Consider the following 19,899-nt stretch of genomic DNA (forward strand, 5'->3'; position numbering starts at 1 on the left):
TTCTTTGTGACAGGACACAGATTCCCAGTGGATTAGACAGGATAATAGTGGCATAGGAGTGTAAAAAAAATGGCCGCCACAGAATAATATAGGGAATTTGGTAACGAATTGATGAGTCAAGCGGTTTGTCATTGACCTAGTCCTGTCAGGGACACATGCATTAAAAATCAGTGTCTTTATCCCACACAGCGCGGCAGCCTAGCAACACGGTCGGCAAGAGACGGCTCCGGAAAAAAAGCAGCGAGATGGCGAACACCTCCTGCGCGAAAGCAGATTGTCTACATCTTCTCAGAGCGCCGCTGCCTTCAGCTGAGAAGATGCTCAGGAAAAATCTTGGGGCTTAACATAACCGTGCATAAACCCACAGGGGACGCAGACAACAAAAGGGATTCCACGCGGAAGCCATGTTGTCATTAACGGTCCATTTAGATTTAGGTCCATCCGATCATTCCCCGATTGATCGATCAAGCCTATCGACGATGACGAAGGAAACAATAATCGGCCATCGCTAGCAATAACGACTCAATGTATACAATGTAAAAATCGGCAATTCTCATCATTCCTTGCTCTGTCGCTCCTCTTTAACACCTCCTGGAAATGTAGGAATAAACTGACAATTGGGTGGTAACATTCCCCCTGTCAATAGGGAGGTACCCTGATTGGAAAAAGTAATGAGATGATATTAAACTATATGAGTATTCATAAGTGCGTTTTGTCTCTAGTAAGTGTTCACACGTTGCGTTTTTTTTTTTGGTTTTTTACATGTCTTTTTCATGAGTTTTATGCAACAGTACCAGCAAATAATATGATTTCAGAAGTCTCACACATACACCTACTTGCTTTTTTTTTCCCCCTGAAAATGGAAAAAACTGGTGCATTTTTTAAAAGAAGCAGCATGTCAATTTTTTCTGAGTTTTTGCAGCTTTTATGGTGAATTAAATTAGCATTATTTAAACATTTACTATAGCAAAAACGCAGAAAATAAAAAAAATAAAAGAAAAACTGCTTTTTAGAAGCAGCTTTACTGCCAAGAGAGCAGGTTTTGCTGAAGAAAGAAAAAAAAGCAGCAAAAATGCAAGGTGTGAACATAGGCTAAAAATGTCACCGATCAGATCTAGGCTTAAGGGGACCCTTAGAAGCCAATATGGACCCCTGATTCCTGATGTTTCCTTCTCGTCTTTGAATAGAATTTTTTTTTTTTGCGGTAAGAACTGTAGTTTTTATCTGCATACAACGTTCTGATTTTTTTTTTCAGTGACAGTGACCCAAAAAAATATAAAATTAGATTGCATAGTTAGTTACACACAAAAAAACTTTTTTTTTAGGTTGCCGTGACGTGGCTAATGAGCAGGTATGAGAATGGCAATTCTGATATGCTAAACACCTCACACAAAATTTCAGTATATCAGAATGGCCATTCTCATACCTGCCCAGTAGCCACGTCACAGAAACCTCATTATACATGTATAGTATAATGAGGTTGCCGTGACGTGACTAATGGAAAGATATGAGAAAGGCCATTCTGACATGCTAAACACATAAAAAAAATGTCAGTATATCAGAATGGCCATTCTGATACTTGCCCAGTAGCCACGTCACGGCAACCTTGTTATACATGTGTAGTATAATAAGGTTGCCATAACGTGGCTCTGGGCAGGTATGAGAATGGCCGTTCTGATATACTGAAATATTTTTTGAGGCGTTTAGCATGTCAGAATGGCCTTTCTCATAATAAGCCTAATCCTCGTAATGAGGCTGCTCTGACGTGGCTACTGGGCAGGTATGAGAAAGGCCATTCCGATATGCTTAACACCTCAAAAAAAATGTCAGTATATTTTTTTTGCTTTTTTTAGTTTCACGCTTTGGCATTTTAGTCTTTTTTTTCGCTTTGGCATGTTAGTCTTTCTTTTTTGTCTACAAAATATTAAATTAGTAGCACCCCATTTCCAAGATTTTTCCTGATTGGAGCAGCTAAACCCCTTAGACGCCACTGTCAATTGTGAATGAGGAATCTAAGGGGGTTCAACTGCTCCGATCAGAAAAGTTGGGCTGTTGTCAGTTGTACAACACAGCTCCTCGGTCCACTCCATACATACAGTGCCGAGTACCCTGCCCTCCCCTATAAGGTCCCGCGACCCTATATATACCCTAATAACAAAAGGGAATGATAACATCCAGTTGTCAATATATTCATACCCTTCCAGGAAGAGTAACAGAGGAACAAAACAACCTAAAAATTAAGAAATGATGAGGTGGAGTTATTTTATGAAAACCGACTGGTCTTCCATAATCCAATCTAGCCCCATTCAGTGCCAATGTGTACGCAGCGTAAACCAGCACAGCTATTACCAGAGAATGAGGAAGGATAAATATAGCCGCCACCAAGCCCTCAATGTGCGACGCAGCGGTGCATGAAAAAGATGGATTCATTGGTTTTCCCCTATTCAGTCTGTATAGAGGGGTCATTGTCAGGGGATTAGGGCACATTCTCATGCCAGGTGACACTGCACCTCCCCCGTACACCGGCCCCATTCACATATTAACCCTATGGTAGTGCATTCATCCCCATTCCTAGGCCCTGACTACGACTACGCTGGGCACAGGCCCATTCTGACTAAGGTTCAGAGATTTTTAGGCCAAAATAAAAGCACCCAAAAACCTGAGGCACTGCCCATCAGGGTTTCATAATATTCTCCATCTCATGTCCAGAGCAACATAAGGGAATAGGGGTGATTACTTCTGCATTGCAGGAGAGGTTCCCATGATAACATTACTTCAGGGGATTACCAGTCAAGCGATTGCCTTATAGGTTCAAAACTTCAATGATGATGATGAAAGCAGCACCATAACAGGGGCAACCGAGCAGCTGAGGAGGGAGGGGTGGTGGGGGTCCAAAATGATCTTAAAAAGCTACGCCGGACCCCCGCCCTCTCTCCCGTGATGTGGTCTTGCTATATGACAATGTGTTAGTCAGTATTTCGGGGCTTATGTTAACGACGCTCATCCTGACTGCGCTTATTAATGAGCGTCTGATCCACACTGCCGTAATCACTGCCAAATTAAAACACCGGCTCTCAGATTTTATATTTTTTTTCTCAGTCATCATTTATAATTCCGGCATAATCCTGACACTTTAAAGTGCTGAAAATATTAATCTCGCAAGTCAGTAACTGCTCAAATCACGGGAGATTAATTCCAGTTTTTTACGGTACTTTTTTTTTTGGGGGGGGGGGGTGATAGCCTCCCCTTCCTCCAAGAGCCATAACTTTTTTTTTCTTTCCATCAAACACGCAGTGTAAATATAAAAAGAAAAAAAAAGTCCTCATATGGCCAAATTGTAAATGACACCATCCTTTTTACCGTATAACGCAGAGAAAATTTAAAAGGAGAATAAAATAAATTAAAAAATATATATATATATATATATATATATATATATATATATATATATATATATATATATATATATAATTATATATACAATTTTATATATGTATATATATATATATATATATATATATATATATATATATATATATATATGTGTATATATATATATAATTTTATATATGTATATATTATATATGTGTATATATATATATATATATATATATATATATATATATATATATATATATATATATATATATGTCTCTCAAACTCAAACACACACACACACACACACACCTTAACAACAACTTGAAAAAAAAAAAAAAAAAGTGATGCCATCATTATTTTATTTTAATTTATATGCCATTTCACATACCAGGTGTTCTCCAGGTCGATACAGTTATTGAAAGAGCAAACTTTTTCATGGTTTAGAAAAAAAAAAAAGTTCAGAAATTCATTAAAAAATAAATAAAAACATAATTTAATACTATAAAATTTACCATATATATTTTTTTATACTTATATTAATAATGTAAAAAATATTATTAATAAATATTTTATATAGTATTATTTACAGTTAGGTCCAGAAATATTTGGACAGTGACACAAGTTTTGTTATTTTAGCTGTTTACAAAAACATGTTCAGAAATACAATTATATATATATAATATGGGCTGAGAGTGCACACTCCCAGCTGCAATATGAGAGTTTTCACATCCAAATCGGAGAAAGGGTTTAGGAATCATAGCTCTGTAATGCATAGCCTCCTCTTTTTCAAGGGACCAAAAGTAATTGGACAAGGGACTCTAAGGGCTGCAATTAACTCTGAAGGCGTCTCCCTCGTTAACCTGTAATCAATGAAGTAGTTAAAAGAAGGTCTGGGGTTGATTACAGGTGTGTGGTTTTGCATTTGGAAGCTGTTGCTGTGACCAGACAACATGCGGTCTAAGGAACTCTCAATTGAGGTGAAGCAGAACATCCTGAGGCTGAAAAAAAAGAAAAAATCCATCAGAGAGATAGCAGACATGCTTGGAGTAGCAAAATCAACAGTCGGGTACATTCTGAGAAAAAAGGAATTGACTGGTGAGCTTGGGAACTCAAAAAGGCCTGGGCGTCCACGGATGACAACAGTGGTGGATGATCGCCGCATACTTTCTTTGGTGAAGAAGAACCCGTTCACAACATCAACTGAAGTCCAGAACACTCTCAGTGAAGTAGGTGTATCTGTCTCTAAGTCAACAGTAAAGAGCAGACTCCATGAAAGTAAATACAAAGGGTTCACATCTAGATGCAAACCATTCATCAATTCCAAAAATAGACAGGCCAGAGTTACATTTGCTGAAAAACACCTCATGAAGCCAGCTCAGTTCTGGAAAAGTATTCTATGGACAGATGAGACCAAGATCAACCTGTACCAGAATGATGGGAAGAAAAAAGTGTGGAGAAGAAAGGGAACGGCACATGATCCAAGGCACACCACATCCTCTGTAAAACATGGTGGAGGCAACGTGATGGCATGGGCATGCATGGCTTTCAATGGCACTGGGTCACTTGTGTTTATTGATGACATAACAGCAGACAAGAGTAGCCGGATGAATTCTGAAGTGTACCGGGATATACTTTCAGCCCAGATTCAGACAAATGCTGCAAAGTTGATCGGACGGCGCTTCATAGTACAGATGGACAATGACCCCAAGCATACAGCCAAAGCTACCCAGGAGTTCATGAGTGCAAAAAAGTGGAACATTCTGCAATGGCCAAGTCAATCCCCAGATCTTAACCCAATTGAGCATGCATTTCACTTGCTCAAATCCAGACTTAAGACGGAAAGACCCACAAACAAGCAAGACCTGAAGGCTGCGGCTGTAAAGGCCTGGCAAAGCATTAAGAAGGAGGAAACCCAGCGTTTGGTGATGTCCATGGGTTCCAGACTTAAGGCAGTGATTGCCTCCAAAGGATTCGCAACAAAATATTGAAAATAAAAATATTTTGTTTGGGTTTGGTTTATTTGTCCAATTACTTTTGACCTCCTAAAATGTGGAGTGTTTGTAAAGAAATGTGACAATTCCTACAATTTCTATCAGATATTTTTGTTCAAACCTTCAAATTAAACGTTACAATCTGCACTTGAATTCTGTTGTAGAGGTTTCATTTCAAATCCAATGTGGTGGCATGCAGCGCCCAACTCGCCAAAATTGTGTCACTGTCCAAATATTTCTGGACCTAACTGTATGTATATCTAAATGTCTAAATATAAAATAAATATATTAAATCTTAATATTTACTACTGTTAATATACAAATATAATATAATATAATATAATATAATATAATATAATATAATATATATATATATATATATATATATATATATATATATATATATATATATATATATATATATATATATTAGTTTAGTGTGGCCAATAATACTATTTTCTGTAGATAGAGCCCCGTGACGTGACATTTTTTTGGTACATACAACAGTTTGGTCAATTTCTAACTTTTTTTTTGGGGGGGGGATAGGTAGGGTGATTGAAAAACAAAATTCTGGTGTTTTTTATTCCACCACCACAATCACTTTAGGTGTTCCCCTTATGGGATTGATACATTTACTGTGCTTTATTAGTTTGGGTAATTATCCATCTAGTTATACAATTTTTTTTTATTTTTTTTTTTCCAGAAAACTTTGCATTCTGATGTTCCTCTGTTATTCCTCCTGGAAATGTATAAGTATACAGCCATGGGGCCAGTTTGAGGAACATTTATCACAGTACATGTCAATACTTCTACCCCAAAATTGTAGTTGCTTTGTCACATCAATAACAGTGCAACTAATGGCAAAAAAAACCAGACCGCCAAATACGTGACAGGTATGACAGCACTGCAGGTAACAATGGCTGGGAACCGAGCAGTGACCCGTCTGGTTTGGCTATCCCTTACTAGTCACATGCACTTGCCCCCCCCCTCCCTCCCCAGCATTGTATGACACCATCGTGTGCACAGTGACAATAGCGTGGAAATCAGATCCTCTCCCACTGGGTTCTCATTACCTCCTACAGTTCCTCTGGGCATTAGGACATACAATACTGATGCCCAGTGGAAAATGGTAAAGATTTAACCAGATTCCCATAAGGTTTTGTGCGCCAGCTGAGATGGAGATCTTTTCACGCCAATTCATGCAATTCAACCCGACCGCTCAGCTCATTACCAGATGCAAATTACACTGCTGTATGCAACAACGAGAAGGGAAAAAAAATACTATTTACAGTGTTTATATATATATATATATATATACACACACACACACACACATACACGCTAAATAGATATATATATATATTTTATATACGGTATATAATATATATATAATATCTATATCTATATATAATTCATTTTTTTATATATATACACATAGTGTGTGTGTGTGTGTGTGTGTGTGTATGTGTATGTATATATACATACACACACACATACATACACACACACAGACATATATACACACACACAGACATATACACACACATATATATATATATGTGTATGTATATATGTCTGTATATATATATATATATATATATATATATATATATATATATATATATATATATATATATATATATATATATATATATATATATATATATATATATATATAAAATATATTATATATCTAATTTTATATTTTATATATATATATATTATATATCTAATTTTATATTATATATATGTGGATGGATAGATACATATACATACATATTTTTATTTTTTTTTGTAAATGTATATTTTGGAACTCCTCTACTTCCTGCTATACACCTTGCCTAGGGCACTTGGCAAAGGAGCGTTCAATGCAACTTTTGATGTGGGGACGACTATGCCAATTTTACATGTGCCAGAAGAGGCTACAATGATCCTAGAATTAGCACAGATTTTTTTTCATCACCTAAACAAAATACTAAATATGCCATCATACCGTTAGGTAAGGGCTATCCTAAATGCAAATATGAGCTAAAGTGCGCATTTCTACAATGTTCTTGGTCTGGGTTTGAAGGGGTTGTCCATCTTTGTATGCATTTGGGAATACATATAATTTTTGTAATTGGGTTTTATTAAAAATTTGGCACAGTTTATCTACTATAGCCTCTGTGGTACACTGTCTATTGCTGGCTACAGAATATGAGTTAACTGAGAATCTATCAGTGAGCTCATTCAAACAATGGGAGAGTTTTCAACTGTTATGTGTTGTTTTCTAAGCTCCTCACCGCTCATTTATGACCATAGACCCCATCAAAGTTGACGTATAAGAGTTAACTGAGAATCTGTCAGTGAGCTCAAACAATGGGAGTGTTTAACTGTTATGTGTTGTTTTCTAAGCTCTTCACCGCTCATTTATGACCATAGACCACATCAAAGTTGACATATAAGAGTTAACTGAGAATCTGTCAGTGAGCTCATTCAAACGATGGGAGAGTTTCCATCTTGTATCTGTATTTTGCTGATTTATTACCACAAACCACATCAAAGTTGACCTGTAAAAGCTGATTTATGACCATAGACCACATCAAAGTTGACCTGTAAGAGCCAACCGGTGCAAAATTTGCAACAAAGCCCAACTGCAAAAATAACCTTTCACCAAAAATATTTTTTTGCTTAAGTAGCCTTCTATACATGCAGGGTCTTACGGCATTAATCCCAGTCTGTACCCGCAGAGTGTTTACCATGGAGATTGGTGACACCCGTGGTGATTATGTCCCATCATGCTGTTCACCTTCATATGAACCTAGCTGGCAGGAATAATGCCAGGGTGCCAAGACTTTATATGCCGGTATATACTACATAGGAGGTGACTGATTATATATTTTCTCAAAATAGGTGGGTTACAGATCCGATCCTTATGCCGAATGGTCAGATGCGTTCCGTTCATAAAAAAAAAAAAAAAAAAAGAGCATAAAAGGAGAAAAAGTACATAAATAAAGCTTTTCTTATCGATAGCACAAAACTACCGCATAATCACAATGGGCCATTGTGATCCATAGGGCGCAACAACGGTTAAGAGGCATCAAGGGTGACCGGAGGCCTAAAAAAGAAGTATTAAATGGATGAATGGGACATAAAGGGTTACATTCCATCAGGACACAAAACATTCCGTAGAGACAAAAGGTCAATGACACAAGGTAAAGCCGCTCACAGAACCGGTGACGTCGCTCATGCCGAAAATGGAGTGTTTACATTATTGCTATTCAGCATTGTGTCTGGCACATTGTCACGAAAAGGTCAAAAATAAGTCCCATTGTCTGATACCCTCAATTTCTAACCTATAGCAAAACTACAATTCCCAGCATGCCATGCCCCAGACACATGCTGGAGACCCCTGACTTACACTGAGTGACCACCCTCCATTGATGCCGGCCCAACAGGCAAGATGACTATTGTCCAGAATTTTAATAAACAAACCCATAATGGGGCATGGTTTATGTAAACCCCATCCATAAGTGGAATTTGTCATTAGTTTTTGTCATTTCTATAGGGGGCGGGACTTAAAGGGTTATTTCCATCTTACTATATATGTATATTGTTGGATGGTCCTTGTACATACAAGCATTTTTGCAATTTACTGCTTATTAAAATTTGCAGCCGTTCTTGAGATATTAACACTTTTCTTTTGTTTACAGCTCGTTGCCTTAGAAACCGACCACTTCTGCTAGACAAAGAACATGCTCAGTGCTACGAAGCTCTTTTGTATTGAGCTTGTAGGCACTGTGTTGAAGCTAGCCAGGATCGCCGGATCACCGATACCTCCTGTTCCAAGCCAGCTTCAGTGCAGTGCTTATAATCTAGGGAACAGAGGTGGTCGGTTGCCTAGACGACGAGCTGTAAGCAAAAGAAAAGTGTTAATATCTCGAGAACGAAGTAAAATTTTAACAAGCTATAAATTGCAAAAGTGCTTGTTTTTACAAGCTCTATCTGATTATAGCCAATTTAAAAAAGACGGGATTAACCCTTTAAGTTAACAATTAAGATGTTAGGAGGTATGTTGCGCCATATAACACCAAAATAACATGGATAGCTGCCCGATCAAACGAGCTGGATTTGGTCCTTTAGGTGCCATGGCTACTATGACTAGTGACGCCTCCTAGTGGCAACCGCGCAGATTACACGAACAAGGCCACCCCTGCTTATTCACAGTATCTGGCCACTACTCGCCATACAGGGCTCTGGTCACCACCTTGGCTGCAAAACTTCCCATTTCTTTCTCCAAGAAGTGGTCGTAATCCCACAGAACCTCAAAGCCCAGACTGCCAAGATACAGAAACCGGCACTTTAGTGTGTGCAATTAAGACGAGTGGTTCTGATAGCGCCGAACCCTGCTGCCCCATTGTAAAGGAATAGCCACGGTAGCGTTCCCTTCAAAGCCAGACATTCTATGTAACTACAACACCCATCATTTTCTGCCAACCTCTGCCCAGCAGGGGGGGGGGGGGTTGGTGCGGAATTCAGGATCGCCGGCGTTAGAGCAAACATTATTTCACCGCAGGAAATCCACCCTCTTCCCGCTTTCAGAAATAACAGAAGCTAAAATTAGCGCTTTTCATCACATAACCTGAGGTCTGGAGGATTTCTTTGAATACGTAAGCGCCAAACCGCTGTTTATTACCCATTTTGTACCACGCCACAGACTAGGACGGCGCTATATCTAGCATTAGATGACTTGGTGGGATGCAGGTTCTACTTTTGGAGACCACCAGTTGGCATAAGGCACGCCTGGGAGAAAAGGTATGCAAATGAGCTCCTCGTTAGATGAAAGGAGACTCTCTAGCGCCACCTATCGACTCAATTTTAGGACAAGATTCAACCCAATATTAGCTTTTGAGATATTTTGTGAAAAACTACACAAAAAAAAACCAAAATACGCACTATGGTTGTCTCCGCAAACGTCAGGCCGTTAGGGGACCCCATTGTCATAAATATATGAATCTAACTTTAGGTCCGGAGGGTGAGGGTGACTGAGATGCAGGAGAAACCATATACATTGGTCTCCTGACTTTTGGGACGTGTCGGGCTATGAGGCATCATGCACCTTTGCACATCTATTAAGCACCTAATCCCGTCCCACAGCTCACTCACACATTTTGGGGGAAGGGAGCCGGGCGTTACACTGGCAGAACAGGTTCATAGCCGGGTCTGCAGGTCTATATACATTTACAGACCAGGCAAGAGGTAGTACTATAGTAATGGGACTGGGTGATATAGGCTAGAGATGGTCAATGTCCCCGGTACTGTGTGTGGGAGGTGTCACAATATACCATTGATTGGCTATGGATGTGAACGGGATGTAGCGGCTAGAATGCTGCAACCCCATAAATGATGGGGAAAGCCTGGTCAATAACAGTCCTAGTCATTAGTGGGGAGAAAGAAAATTTGCAGGGTCACGGAATAGGCAACAGGCCGGCTAAATCGAGAGAGGTGCTGTAGATGCCAGCAGAGGGGGGACGGTACAGGGATCCAATCCGGCAGTGGTCAGAGCGTACTGACCCATCTGAGAACCGATGTAAACATCTGCAGTAGCGAAGGTTGGGCGACGTCAATGGATCCATTGACTGTCAATGGCTTTCGACACAACCAGACTGATCAAAGATCCAAACTTGCTGGATTTTCGATACAAGACTACAAGTCACATGAGACTTTTCCAATTAGGAACGCAACGCAAGTCACATGAGACCAAGGAACGCAACGTCATAAGTTGCGATCCTTGTTGGAAAAGTCTCATATGACTTACGTTGCGTTCCTTGGTCGAAAAGTCTCATGCGACTTATGAGACTTTTGCAACAAAGATCGGAACCTAAGTCGCATGAGACTTTTCTACCAAGGAACGCAACGGAAGTGACATAAGACTTTTCCAACAAGGTTCACAACCTAAGTCACATGAGACTTTTACAACAAGGATTGCAAAGTAACATGGGACTTTTCCACCAAAGAACACAACGTAAGTCACATGAGACCAAGGAACGCAATGTCATAGGTTGGAAAAGTCTCATATGACTTACGTTGCGTTCCTTGGTGGAAAAGTCTCATGTGACTAAGGTTGCGATCCTTGTTGCAAAAGTCTCATAAGTCGCATGAGACTTTTCCACTAAGGAACGCAACCCAAGTCGCATGAGACTTTTCCACTAAGGAACGCAACCCAAGTCGCATGAGACTTTTCCACTAAGGAACGCAACCCAAGTCGCATGAGACTTTTCCACTAAGGAACGCAACCCAAGTCGCATGAGACTTTTCCACTAAGGAACGCAACCCAAGTCGCATGAGACTTTTCTACCAATGAACGCAACGTAAGTCACATGAGACCAAGGAACGCAATGTCATAGGGTGCGATCCTTGTCGGAAAAGTCTCATATGACTTACGTTGCGTTCTTTGGTGGAAAAGTCTCATGCGACTTAGGTTGTGATCCTTGTTGCAAAAGGCTCATAAGTCGCATGAGACTTTTCCACCAAGGATCGCAACGCAGGTCACATGTGATTATGACCGATCCAATTTAATGGTTGAGTTTTTGGGGGGGGGGTTTGGAGTAGACTTGAGCAAAAAAGATTTGTACTACCCTGGTCCAATCTGGCCCTCCAGGGGGCAGTCTTGACTTCTGTGGCCGGCATCCTCTCCCATAATGATGCGGCAGGGTCTAGTAAACGACCAAGACACCCAAAGATGCCGGGTAGAAAAATCCCATCAAGAGAGTCAAGACTGATCTGATGCGACCGAAGAAAACGCAAACCTTTATGCTCAACCCAACTATACCGCCAAACCGTAATCTATAATAGTCACGGAAGTTGCACAAACCAAAGCCGTAAACCTTACCGAAAAGTCTTTTTCGGCAATGCCCCAATATATATGGTAGAGTCACCAAGAGCATAAAAGCTACAGTAGACTAAAGCAAAAACTACCTACTTTTCAAGACACCCCAAAAAAAAAAAAAAAAATGAAGAGCCCTTTATGGGTAAAAGAAAAAAAGCAAGCCAAAAAAAAAAGAAAAACAACAACAGAAACCATACAAAGCAAAACAAATGTCGCCATTATATGCAAACCCGATAAGTAGTGAGTAAACATTACACAGTTTCTGGCTCCATTGTTCTCCAAGGCACAGGCTGATAACATGTGGAAACACAGAAGTAAAAACACAAGAAAAACGGAAGAGTTCCTGCAAATATTCCATGTGACAAAATATTGTCTGATACAGCATTGTAACATTTGGCGGTATTTTATTATTATTTTTTATCATTATTTACACTGTGTTTACTCAATGCAGTTTTTGACAAATTTAAAATCCGCATTGAAGATCAATTTCTGCTGCAGATTATTTTCTGATGTAAAGTTTTTTTGATGCATTTTTTTCTTGCAGATTTCAATCTCATAGGGAAAACGCATCCCCGCAAAGTCTATGAGAGTCCTGAAGCGCTGTGCACACATTGCAGATTTCCGCCTTGGTACAGAAAAAAATTGCAAACAATTAACATGCCAATTGTTTCTGCGATTTTTCCCATCAAAAAACCGAGGTAAAAACCGCATTTTTCCCGCAACTTTTTTTCCTGCTAAGAGATGCAGTTTTAGGTGCTGAAAATCTGCAACGTGGGAACATACCCGAATACACAGATTTTTTTTGTACGCAAATCCAGAGTGAAAATCCACAGCATTTACATTACTTGTGAAAGTATCAATAAAAGGGGCTATTCACCACTGATTATTTCTGCGTCAGGAGGGAAGAGCTGTTGACATTGCGCGGATGGTGGTTGGGTACCTGTCCTGCTATAATAGGGCACACCTACCAGCCGAACCCTGTCAAATGACTGTCACCACATATAAAAATGGATCACCTACCCAGAAATGTCCCATATTGGAAATTATGGAATTACTACAGATTCTGAAGACGAGGGTCTGCACTAGGCCATCTTCATCAGTGCAATAGACAATGAATGGAGTGGTAGTGCGGAAGTCTTCTCAATACTTACGGGAGGTTTAAGACACTTTCTTGGGTTTGTGAGGGTCTCTGTAGTCAGATCTCCATCAATCATACATATCTCACCAATGTTATTAGTTGGCCAACTCCTTTAAGAGTGTGATATAAACACTACGTAGATTGCCTATAGCCCCATAATAGGATAACCCACACACGAGCATTCATTTCTGAGGTATACATGTATACAATATTCATGAGAAGTCAGTTAAAAGACGTTATCTTACCTGTTCGGCCCCATATACTGTGGCAAACTGGACAAAGTCCTCCATTTTCACAAAGCCATCTTTATCTCTATCCAGTGCTTCAAATACCGCTCGGAGACGGGCCAGCTCGTCTCCAGCACAAGGCGAGTCATTGTCCAGTGTAAATGCCAAAAGAGGATCACCGTCCCCAAATGACAGAAGGGCAGAGGCTGAATCCTGGGAGTCACGTGGTCTCAACTTGATACCCTCAAAGGGTGAACCCATACCGGTCAACGGCAGCTCTCCATTGGTCATTATGGAGGACAAAGTGGTCCCAAGAATGGAGTCCGACTGAGGTTGATGTGAAGAGACATGACCATCAGAGGAGTCCAAATAATCCATGGTGTCCTGCTTTAGTTCAGGCAGATCTTCTATTTCCAATGGTGGCACCTCCACAAGAATGTGGGCATCCAACTCAAGTTCTGTTGACGTAGACATGTCCAATGGTGAAACATTTGTAGACAAGGTGTTATCCACGTGGTCATCCAAGTCACTCAAAAACTCCAATGAATCTGTTACCACAATTACTGGCAACTGTGTACTATCACCAGGTGACTCTAAACCCAAGGAATCTATGTCACTGACCAGCTGTGAAATGGACTGACCAAACCGGCTTGAGATAAGAGGAGAATCCGACGGAGAAAACAAGTTGTCAGAATTGTTGCTAGAAAGAGATTTTTCCATAGATTTGGAATACAACCATGAGGGATCAGATGAATCAGTGGTGTCCACCACAACTTCAGAAGTCCTTGGGGTGGGTTGTAGAATTGACTCACTAGCCAGTTCGTTGGGCATCCTGGAGGTCTCAAACAATAAATCCAAGTGATAAAAGTCCGCAGAGTCGAGGAAACCAAGGTCAAGGGGAGGCCTGCCGCTATGAAGGGCGTAGGGTTTGGAAGGTGGGTCAGATTCAAGATCATTTTGGAAAACGGTATTAAGAAATTGGTCACCTTCAACGTGACCATCAGTGGAAATGGGTGACTGGTCACTTTGTGAGTCTATTACATTGTCAGCTTCTAAGTTTGTGTGTGAAAACACATCACAAAGGGACAGTAAGTCATCAGATAGGGTGAGATCTGCTTCAGGTGTCAAGTGGCTAAAATTTGATGGGGTATCGAGACAAAATATTGAAAACGTGTCCTCGGGTTCCTCATGTTGCCTGGCCGAGCTTTGCTGAAATTCATCACAATGACTAACCTCTGTAAGTTCCGTTGGGGTCAAATTTAATGTCCAGTCCCATGGGAACTGAAAATCCTCTGGAATTCTGCTCGACAAACTACTGTTAGATGGTGCATTGGGGGTTACGGAAGAATCACACAAGGACAAATTAGTGTCAAGTGTCCCAGAGGTTTCTGATGGAGGAATATGTAGTGTTGTGGGAGACTCTGAGGGTTCACAAAAGGTTGACTGGTCAAACAAGGGCAAATGTGTGGTGCTATGTGGAACAGAAGGTTCGGGTGGTGCAAAGGTTTCTAAGAACTTAAAGTGGTCAATACTCGGTGCTAACAAAAATTCAGAACAGGGTATTTCCCCAGTGGTGGAGACCACAGCAGGTTCAGGCAAGGATGGCACTTCTAAATTTGGTGTCACAAAGGATTCGGACAAAGGCAAATGGTCAGTATCTAGGGTAAGAGAGGAATCAAACAAGGGACAATCAATACTATACAGAGGTTCAGGTTTATGGGCCAAGGATAAAACATCAGTGCTGAGACATGTAGAAGAAGGAGCTGGACAAGTCTGGCCAGGGGTACTAGTTGACTCAAAGAGAGGAAAGTGGTTGAACTCCCAATGGCCAGTTTCGGGTGTTTGTTCAAAATAGGATTCACACTGGGACACTTCCACACTCCTAAGGCCTAAATGGGTTTCAAGTTGGGGCAAATTATCACCATTGGTGACCAAATGGGGTTCAGTCTGTGGAAACTGGTCACTACTAGGATACAGTTGATCATTATCACTGCAAACTTCAGACTGGGGCAAATTATCATCATAGGGACCAGAATTAAATTCAGACTGGGGCAATTGCTCATTCTCTTGGTTTAAAGAGGCTTCCAAAGGGGGCAATTGGTCAATATTAGGCTTCAAGGAAGATTCCAACTGAGTCAACGGAGCACCATAAGCACCCAAACATTGATCCAACTGGCCATTTTTAGTCTCATGATGCATACCAAATTCAGTCTTAGTGAACTGATTGATATCGGGGCCTGAAAAGGATTCAGACTGGGGTAACTGGTCATTATGAGGACTCGAGCAGCATTTGGAAATGGAAAACTGTTCATCAGACAGGTGGGCATCATTTGAGCTCAGACTGGCTTCAGGCACCTGAAATTGGTCATCGGTGGGCCTACAAGGTTCAGTTTGGTCATCAACAGGCTTTATATATGGCATCTGGTCAGTTTCTGAAGACATGAGGTGATCACAAAAGGAGATATGGTCAAATTCATGGGCTACAAAAGTTTCAGACAGGAAGAAGTCATCATCCATGGTCAAACAAGACTCAGGTCTACCTACCAATTCAATGCTGGACTTGACAAGTAGAAACTGGTCAGTAACAGGGTCTATGGAGGGGCAATCTATCTGCGACTGGTCTGAGTTATTGGCCAAATTTGATTGAAGCCCAAGAAGGTGCCCCATGTCAACAGTTCCAGAGGATGCAGGTAAGGGTTCGTGGTCAGAGTCTAAAAATGTACCAACCTTAGGCAATTCGTCCTTGTCAGTCAGTAGGTCAGTGTTATGTTCCAATGGGGATTCAGATTTTAGCGAATATTCAGTATCAGGAATCAAAAGGGGTTCAGAATGGTGTAAAGGCTCCAAATTGGGAACTATGGGATGGCTTGTGTCAGATGTAGACTCAGTTTCAGATAACTGTCCATCACCAGGATCCAGATACGCATCACCTACAGTCAACCGGTCAATGGTGGAGGTTGTGGATTTCGATACAGACAACTCGTAATGGTCAGGGGTCAGGAAAGGGTCACAAAAGGACAATTCGTCAGCCTCATGGGCCATTGAAGACTTGCCCTCATTCAAATTGTGCGTAGAAAAAGGCAAATGGGCATTATTGGGGCACATAGAGAGTTCAAACCAAGGCAATTGGTCAGATTCATCTTCAAGAATAGATACAGAATTAGTAATTTTGTCAACCTCGAAAGAGAATTCCGGTTGGGTCAACTGGTCAGTGGTGGGGACTAATGAGGACAAAGATTCTATTGATGGCTCATTCTCGTGTGCCATGAATGATTCAGCTAGACTAAAAGTTTCAATGTCAAAGTCTAAACAGTGGTGGTCAATAGGGTCCAACTCAAAACGTTCACTAGTATCCAAAAGGGATTCGGGCAGAGTTATCTCGGGCAAAATATATGTTAAGGGTTCAACGTCATAATCTCTAGGGAGTTGGAAATGAGGCATGTTCTCATGACATGGAGGTTCAGAGTAGGGTAACGAGTCAGAGGTCACAAAGATTTTAGGTGAAGGCAACAAATCGGACTTCTCTGTGTCTACACAGGAGCCCAGAGAAGTCTTAGAAGGGTTAGGGAAGTCATAGTCAGAGGTCAAAACTAATTTGGGTTCAGACTGGGGCGAATTGTCAGGGAAAGGGTCAAAATAAGTTTCAGATAGTGCCACCATATCAGTGTCAGGGTCGAAATCGCACAAGGACTGAGGCAAATCTTTAGAGACAACAGACTCTGGAAGGGGAACTTGTTCGGGGTCAAGGTCAAATTTGGAGTCAGATGGGGGCAACAAATCAGTGTTGGGAGCAAAATAGGGATGGGGCAGGTCCTCTAGAGACAGAGACACCTGTTCAGGGTCATGGTCCAAATTTGATTTGGTCTGGAGTAGTTGATCAGGGACTAGATCTAATTCACGCTGGGGCAAGGGTTCAGAGTCTTGGACCAAATATGACTCCAGCTGGGGCAACTGTACATTGTTGGCAACCAAACAGGAATTTATTTGGGTCTCTACAAAAGATTCAGTTAGGGTCAACTCTTTAGGATCAGGTTCTACAGTGGACAGGGGTAACTCAACAGGGTCAGGGACAATCTGGGTCAACTGCGAGGACTCTGACTGGTGCAGTATATCAATGGAAGTGACCGAAGTTTCAGATTTGGGCATTTGTTCCAAACTGGACTCTAAATGTGGATGATGGGAGTTACAGTAGGGCAACAATTCTACATCGGGGTCTATGGGCGGTCCAACACAACCGGGATGGTCAATGATTAGAGGTAGACAAGACTCTAAGGGGGTAATTTGGTCATTTTCGAAGGCTTCCTCGCTACCTTGGGGTGGCATCTGCTCCACATCTGGAGATAAACTATTCATGGATAGGGGAACCTGATGAGGATCTAAGGAAGATACCAGGGAGTCTAGGTCAGATTTGAGCAGGGAATGGAGGTAATCAGTTGACGTGGGAACATCAACTTCGAGGTTATGCTCCGATTCTTGGCTGAAGGGAACCGGGCATAAGGGCAGGTGGGCATTTTCTGATGGTACGATAATAAGCGGAGGCATCTGATCGTCCATAGAGGGTTTATAAATGGGGGGATTCTGTGCATGGTCTGGGGGCAATAAATTTAAAGTGCAAAGAGTGAGTCTACCGTCCTCCTCCCCAGTCCAGGGCTCAGCGGTGGCACGCGGAGACTGGCAGTGCCCAGCCCCCAGCTGGTGCCCCTCTCCTGCCCCCAGTAAGAGCTGGTCATGTTGGGACAGGAGAGGGTGGGGAGCAGACATGAGCTCACCCTGCTCATCCAGTATTTCTAGCCTTGGCTGCAGTGCAATGCATCCCTTCTCCTCTGCATTCATCAGAAATAAGCCCCCCACTACCTGCTGGGGGGTGATCAGGTCCAGAGCTTGCCCCCTCATGACACCCCAGGCAGTCACATGAGGGTCCCCCTCCATCTTCATCAGAAGCTGTTGGTCTCAGCACTTGCTCACATCATGTCCTCTCTCCATCATACTCCATGCTTGGTTATACACACCAGATCCTTAGCAAAAAAAAATGCCCACCTCCTCCCAGTGCAAATAGAGGTGCTCAATGCCAGTGGCCCTCACCTGTCCTGGGGGCCATCCTATTTGCAGTAGATCAAGTAATCCAGGCTGCAAGGTGCAGCAGATACAGAAGCGATCACGTCGGGCGACAGATCGGACGATCAGGCGCCCTTTACACACAGGGTAGCCGGGTCACCGCGTTGTAGAATGGGGCCTGGCTGCTGATTTATGGCCGAAAATCGGAATCCAGCGGCACCTCCATCCGATAGACTGCAGGATACTGAGATAGGGAGGCTGGGAGAAAAAGGAGGAGCGACAGGAGCAGGAGGAGGAGGAGGAGGAGGATGGCTGCTGGGGGAGAGGAGAGCAGCTCAGGGTGTGCTGTGTACAGATCGGCTGAGGATGGGGGTGATGAGCTCAGAATTGGGGGGGATTAATCCAGCCTCCTATAGACAGGGCCATGGATCAGTGGAATCCTATAAAGATTGATTAGAATGTTGATAAAACTGTTAAAAATTTGAATTTAACCCTTTGTGCACCAGAAAACGCCCTACGTATCACATTTACGTATTGCAAAATCTAAACGTATCAGCTTGCGACTATTGCGCAAAAAAAAACCCAAAAATATTTTTACACTCCCCTTACTGAATCTGCGTAACCGTATCACCACAACGGAGTGCCAGATCCGAATGAAGGCATCCGCGACGGAGATTAAAGGGTTATTATTCTCATGTTTATAGATGGATATTGTCTGATGCTGCTTGTAAAAACAAGCACCTTTGCCATTTTCTGCGCGTTAAAATTTGCAGCCGTTCTTGAGATATTAACACTTTTGTTTACCTCTGGTTGCCTAGGAAACCGACCACCGCTGCTGTGTAAACAATGGTTTAGGGGGCATCATTGTGCCACAGTTACCTTACCCAGCTCTAAAACAGCACATACAAGAGCTTGTAAACACTGCTCATGTTTTGTTGTCGAGCAGCGGTGGTCGGTCTCCAAGGCAAACAGCACATACAAGTTTATAGAAAATAGCTTGTAAACACTGCACGTGTTTTGTTGTCTAGCAGCGGTGGTCAGTCTCCAAGGCAAACAGCTCATACAAGTTATATAGAAAATAGCTTGTAAACACTGCTCATATTCTGCTATCTAGCAGTGGTGGTCGGTCTCCAAGGCAAACAGCACAAACAAGTTATATAAAAAATAGCTTGTAAACACTACTCATGTTCTGCTATCTAGCAGCAGTGGTCGGTCTCCAAGGCAAACAGCACATGCAAGTTA

General features: G+C 41.7%; 1 protein-coding gene across 2 annotated transcripts in view; it reads right to left on the reverse strand.

The window, feature by feature from the left end:
• Positions 1–18,905, reverse strand: part of LOC142245476 (uncharacterized) — a 71,597-nt gene extending 52,692 nt beyond the window's left edge. For both annotated transcript variants that reach the window (XM_075318201.1, XM_075318200.1), the window contains exon 1: positions 13,621–18,905. In XM_075318201.1, coding sequence (XP_075174316.1) covers positions 13,621–18,537 — 4,917 coding nt within the window. In that variant the 5' untranslated portion in view covers positions 18,538–18,905. The remainder of the gene's footprint in view (positions 1–13,620) is intronic.
• Between the last annotated feature and the right edge of the window lie 994 nt (positions 18,906–19,899).

Source organism: Anomaloglossus baeobatrachus, chromosome 7, assembly GCF_048569485.1.
Source record: "Anomaloglossus baeobatrachus isolate aAnoBae1 chromosome 7, aAnoBae1.hap1, whole genome shotgun sequence".
Lineage (NCBI taxonomy): Eukaryota > Metazoa > Chordata > Amphibia > Anura > Aromobatidae > Anomaloglossus > Anomaloglossus baeobatrachus.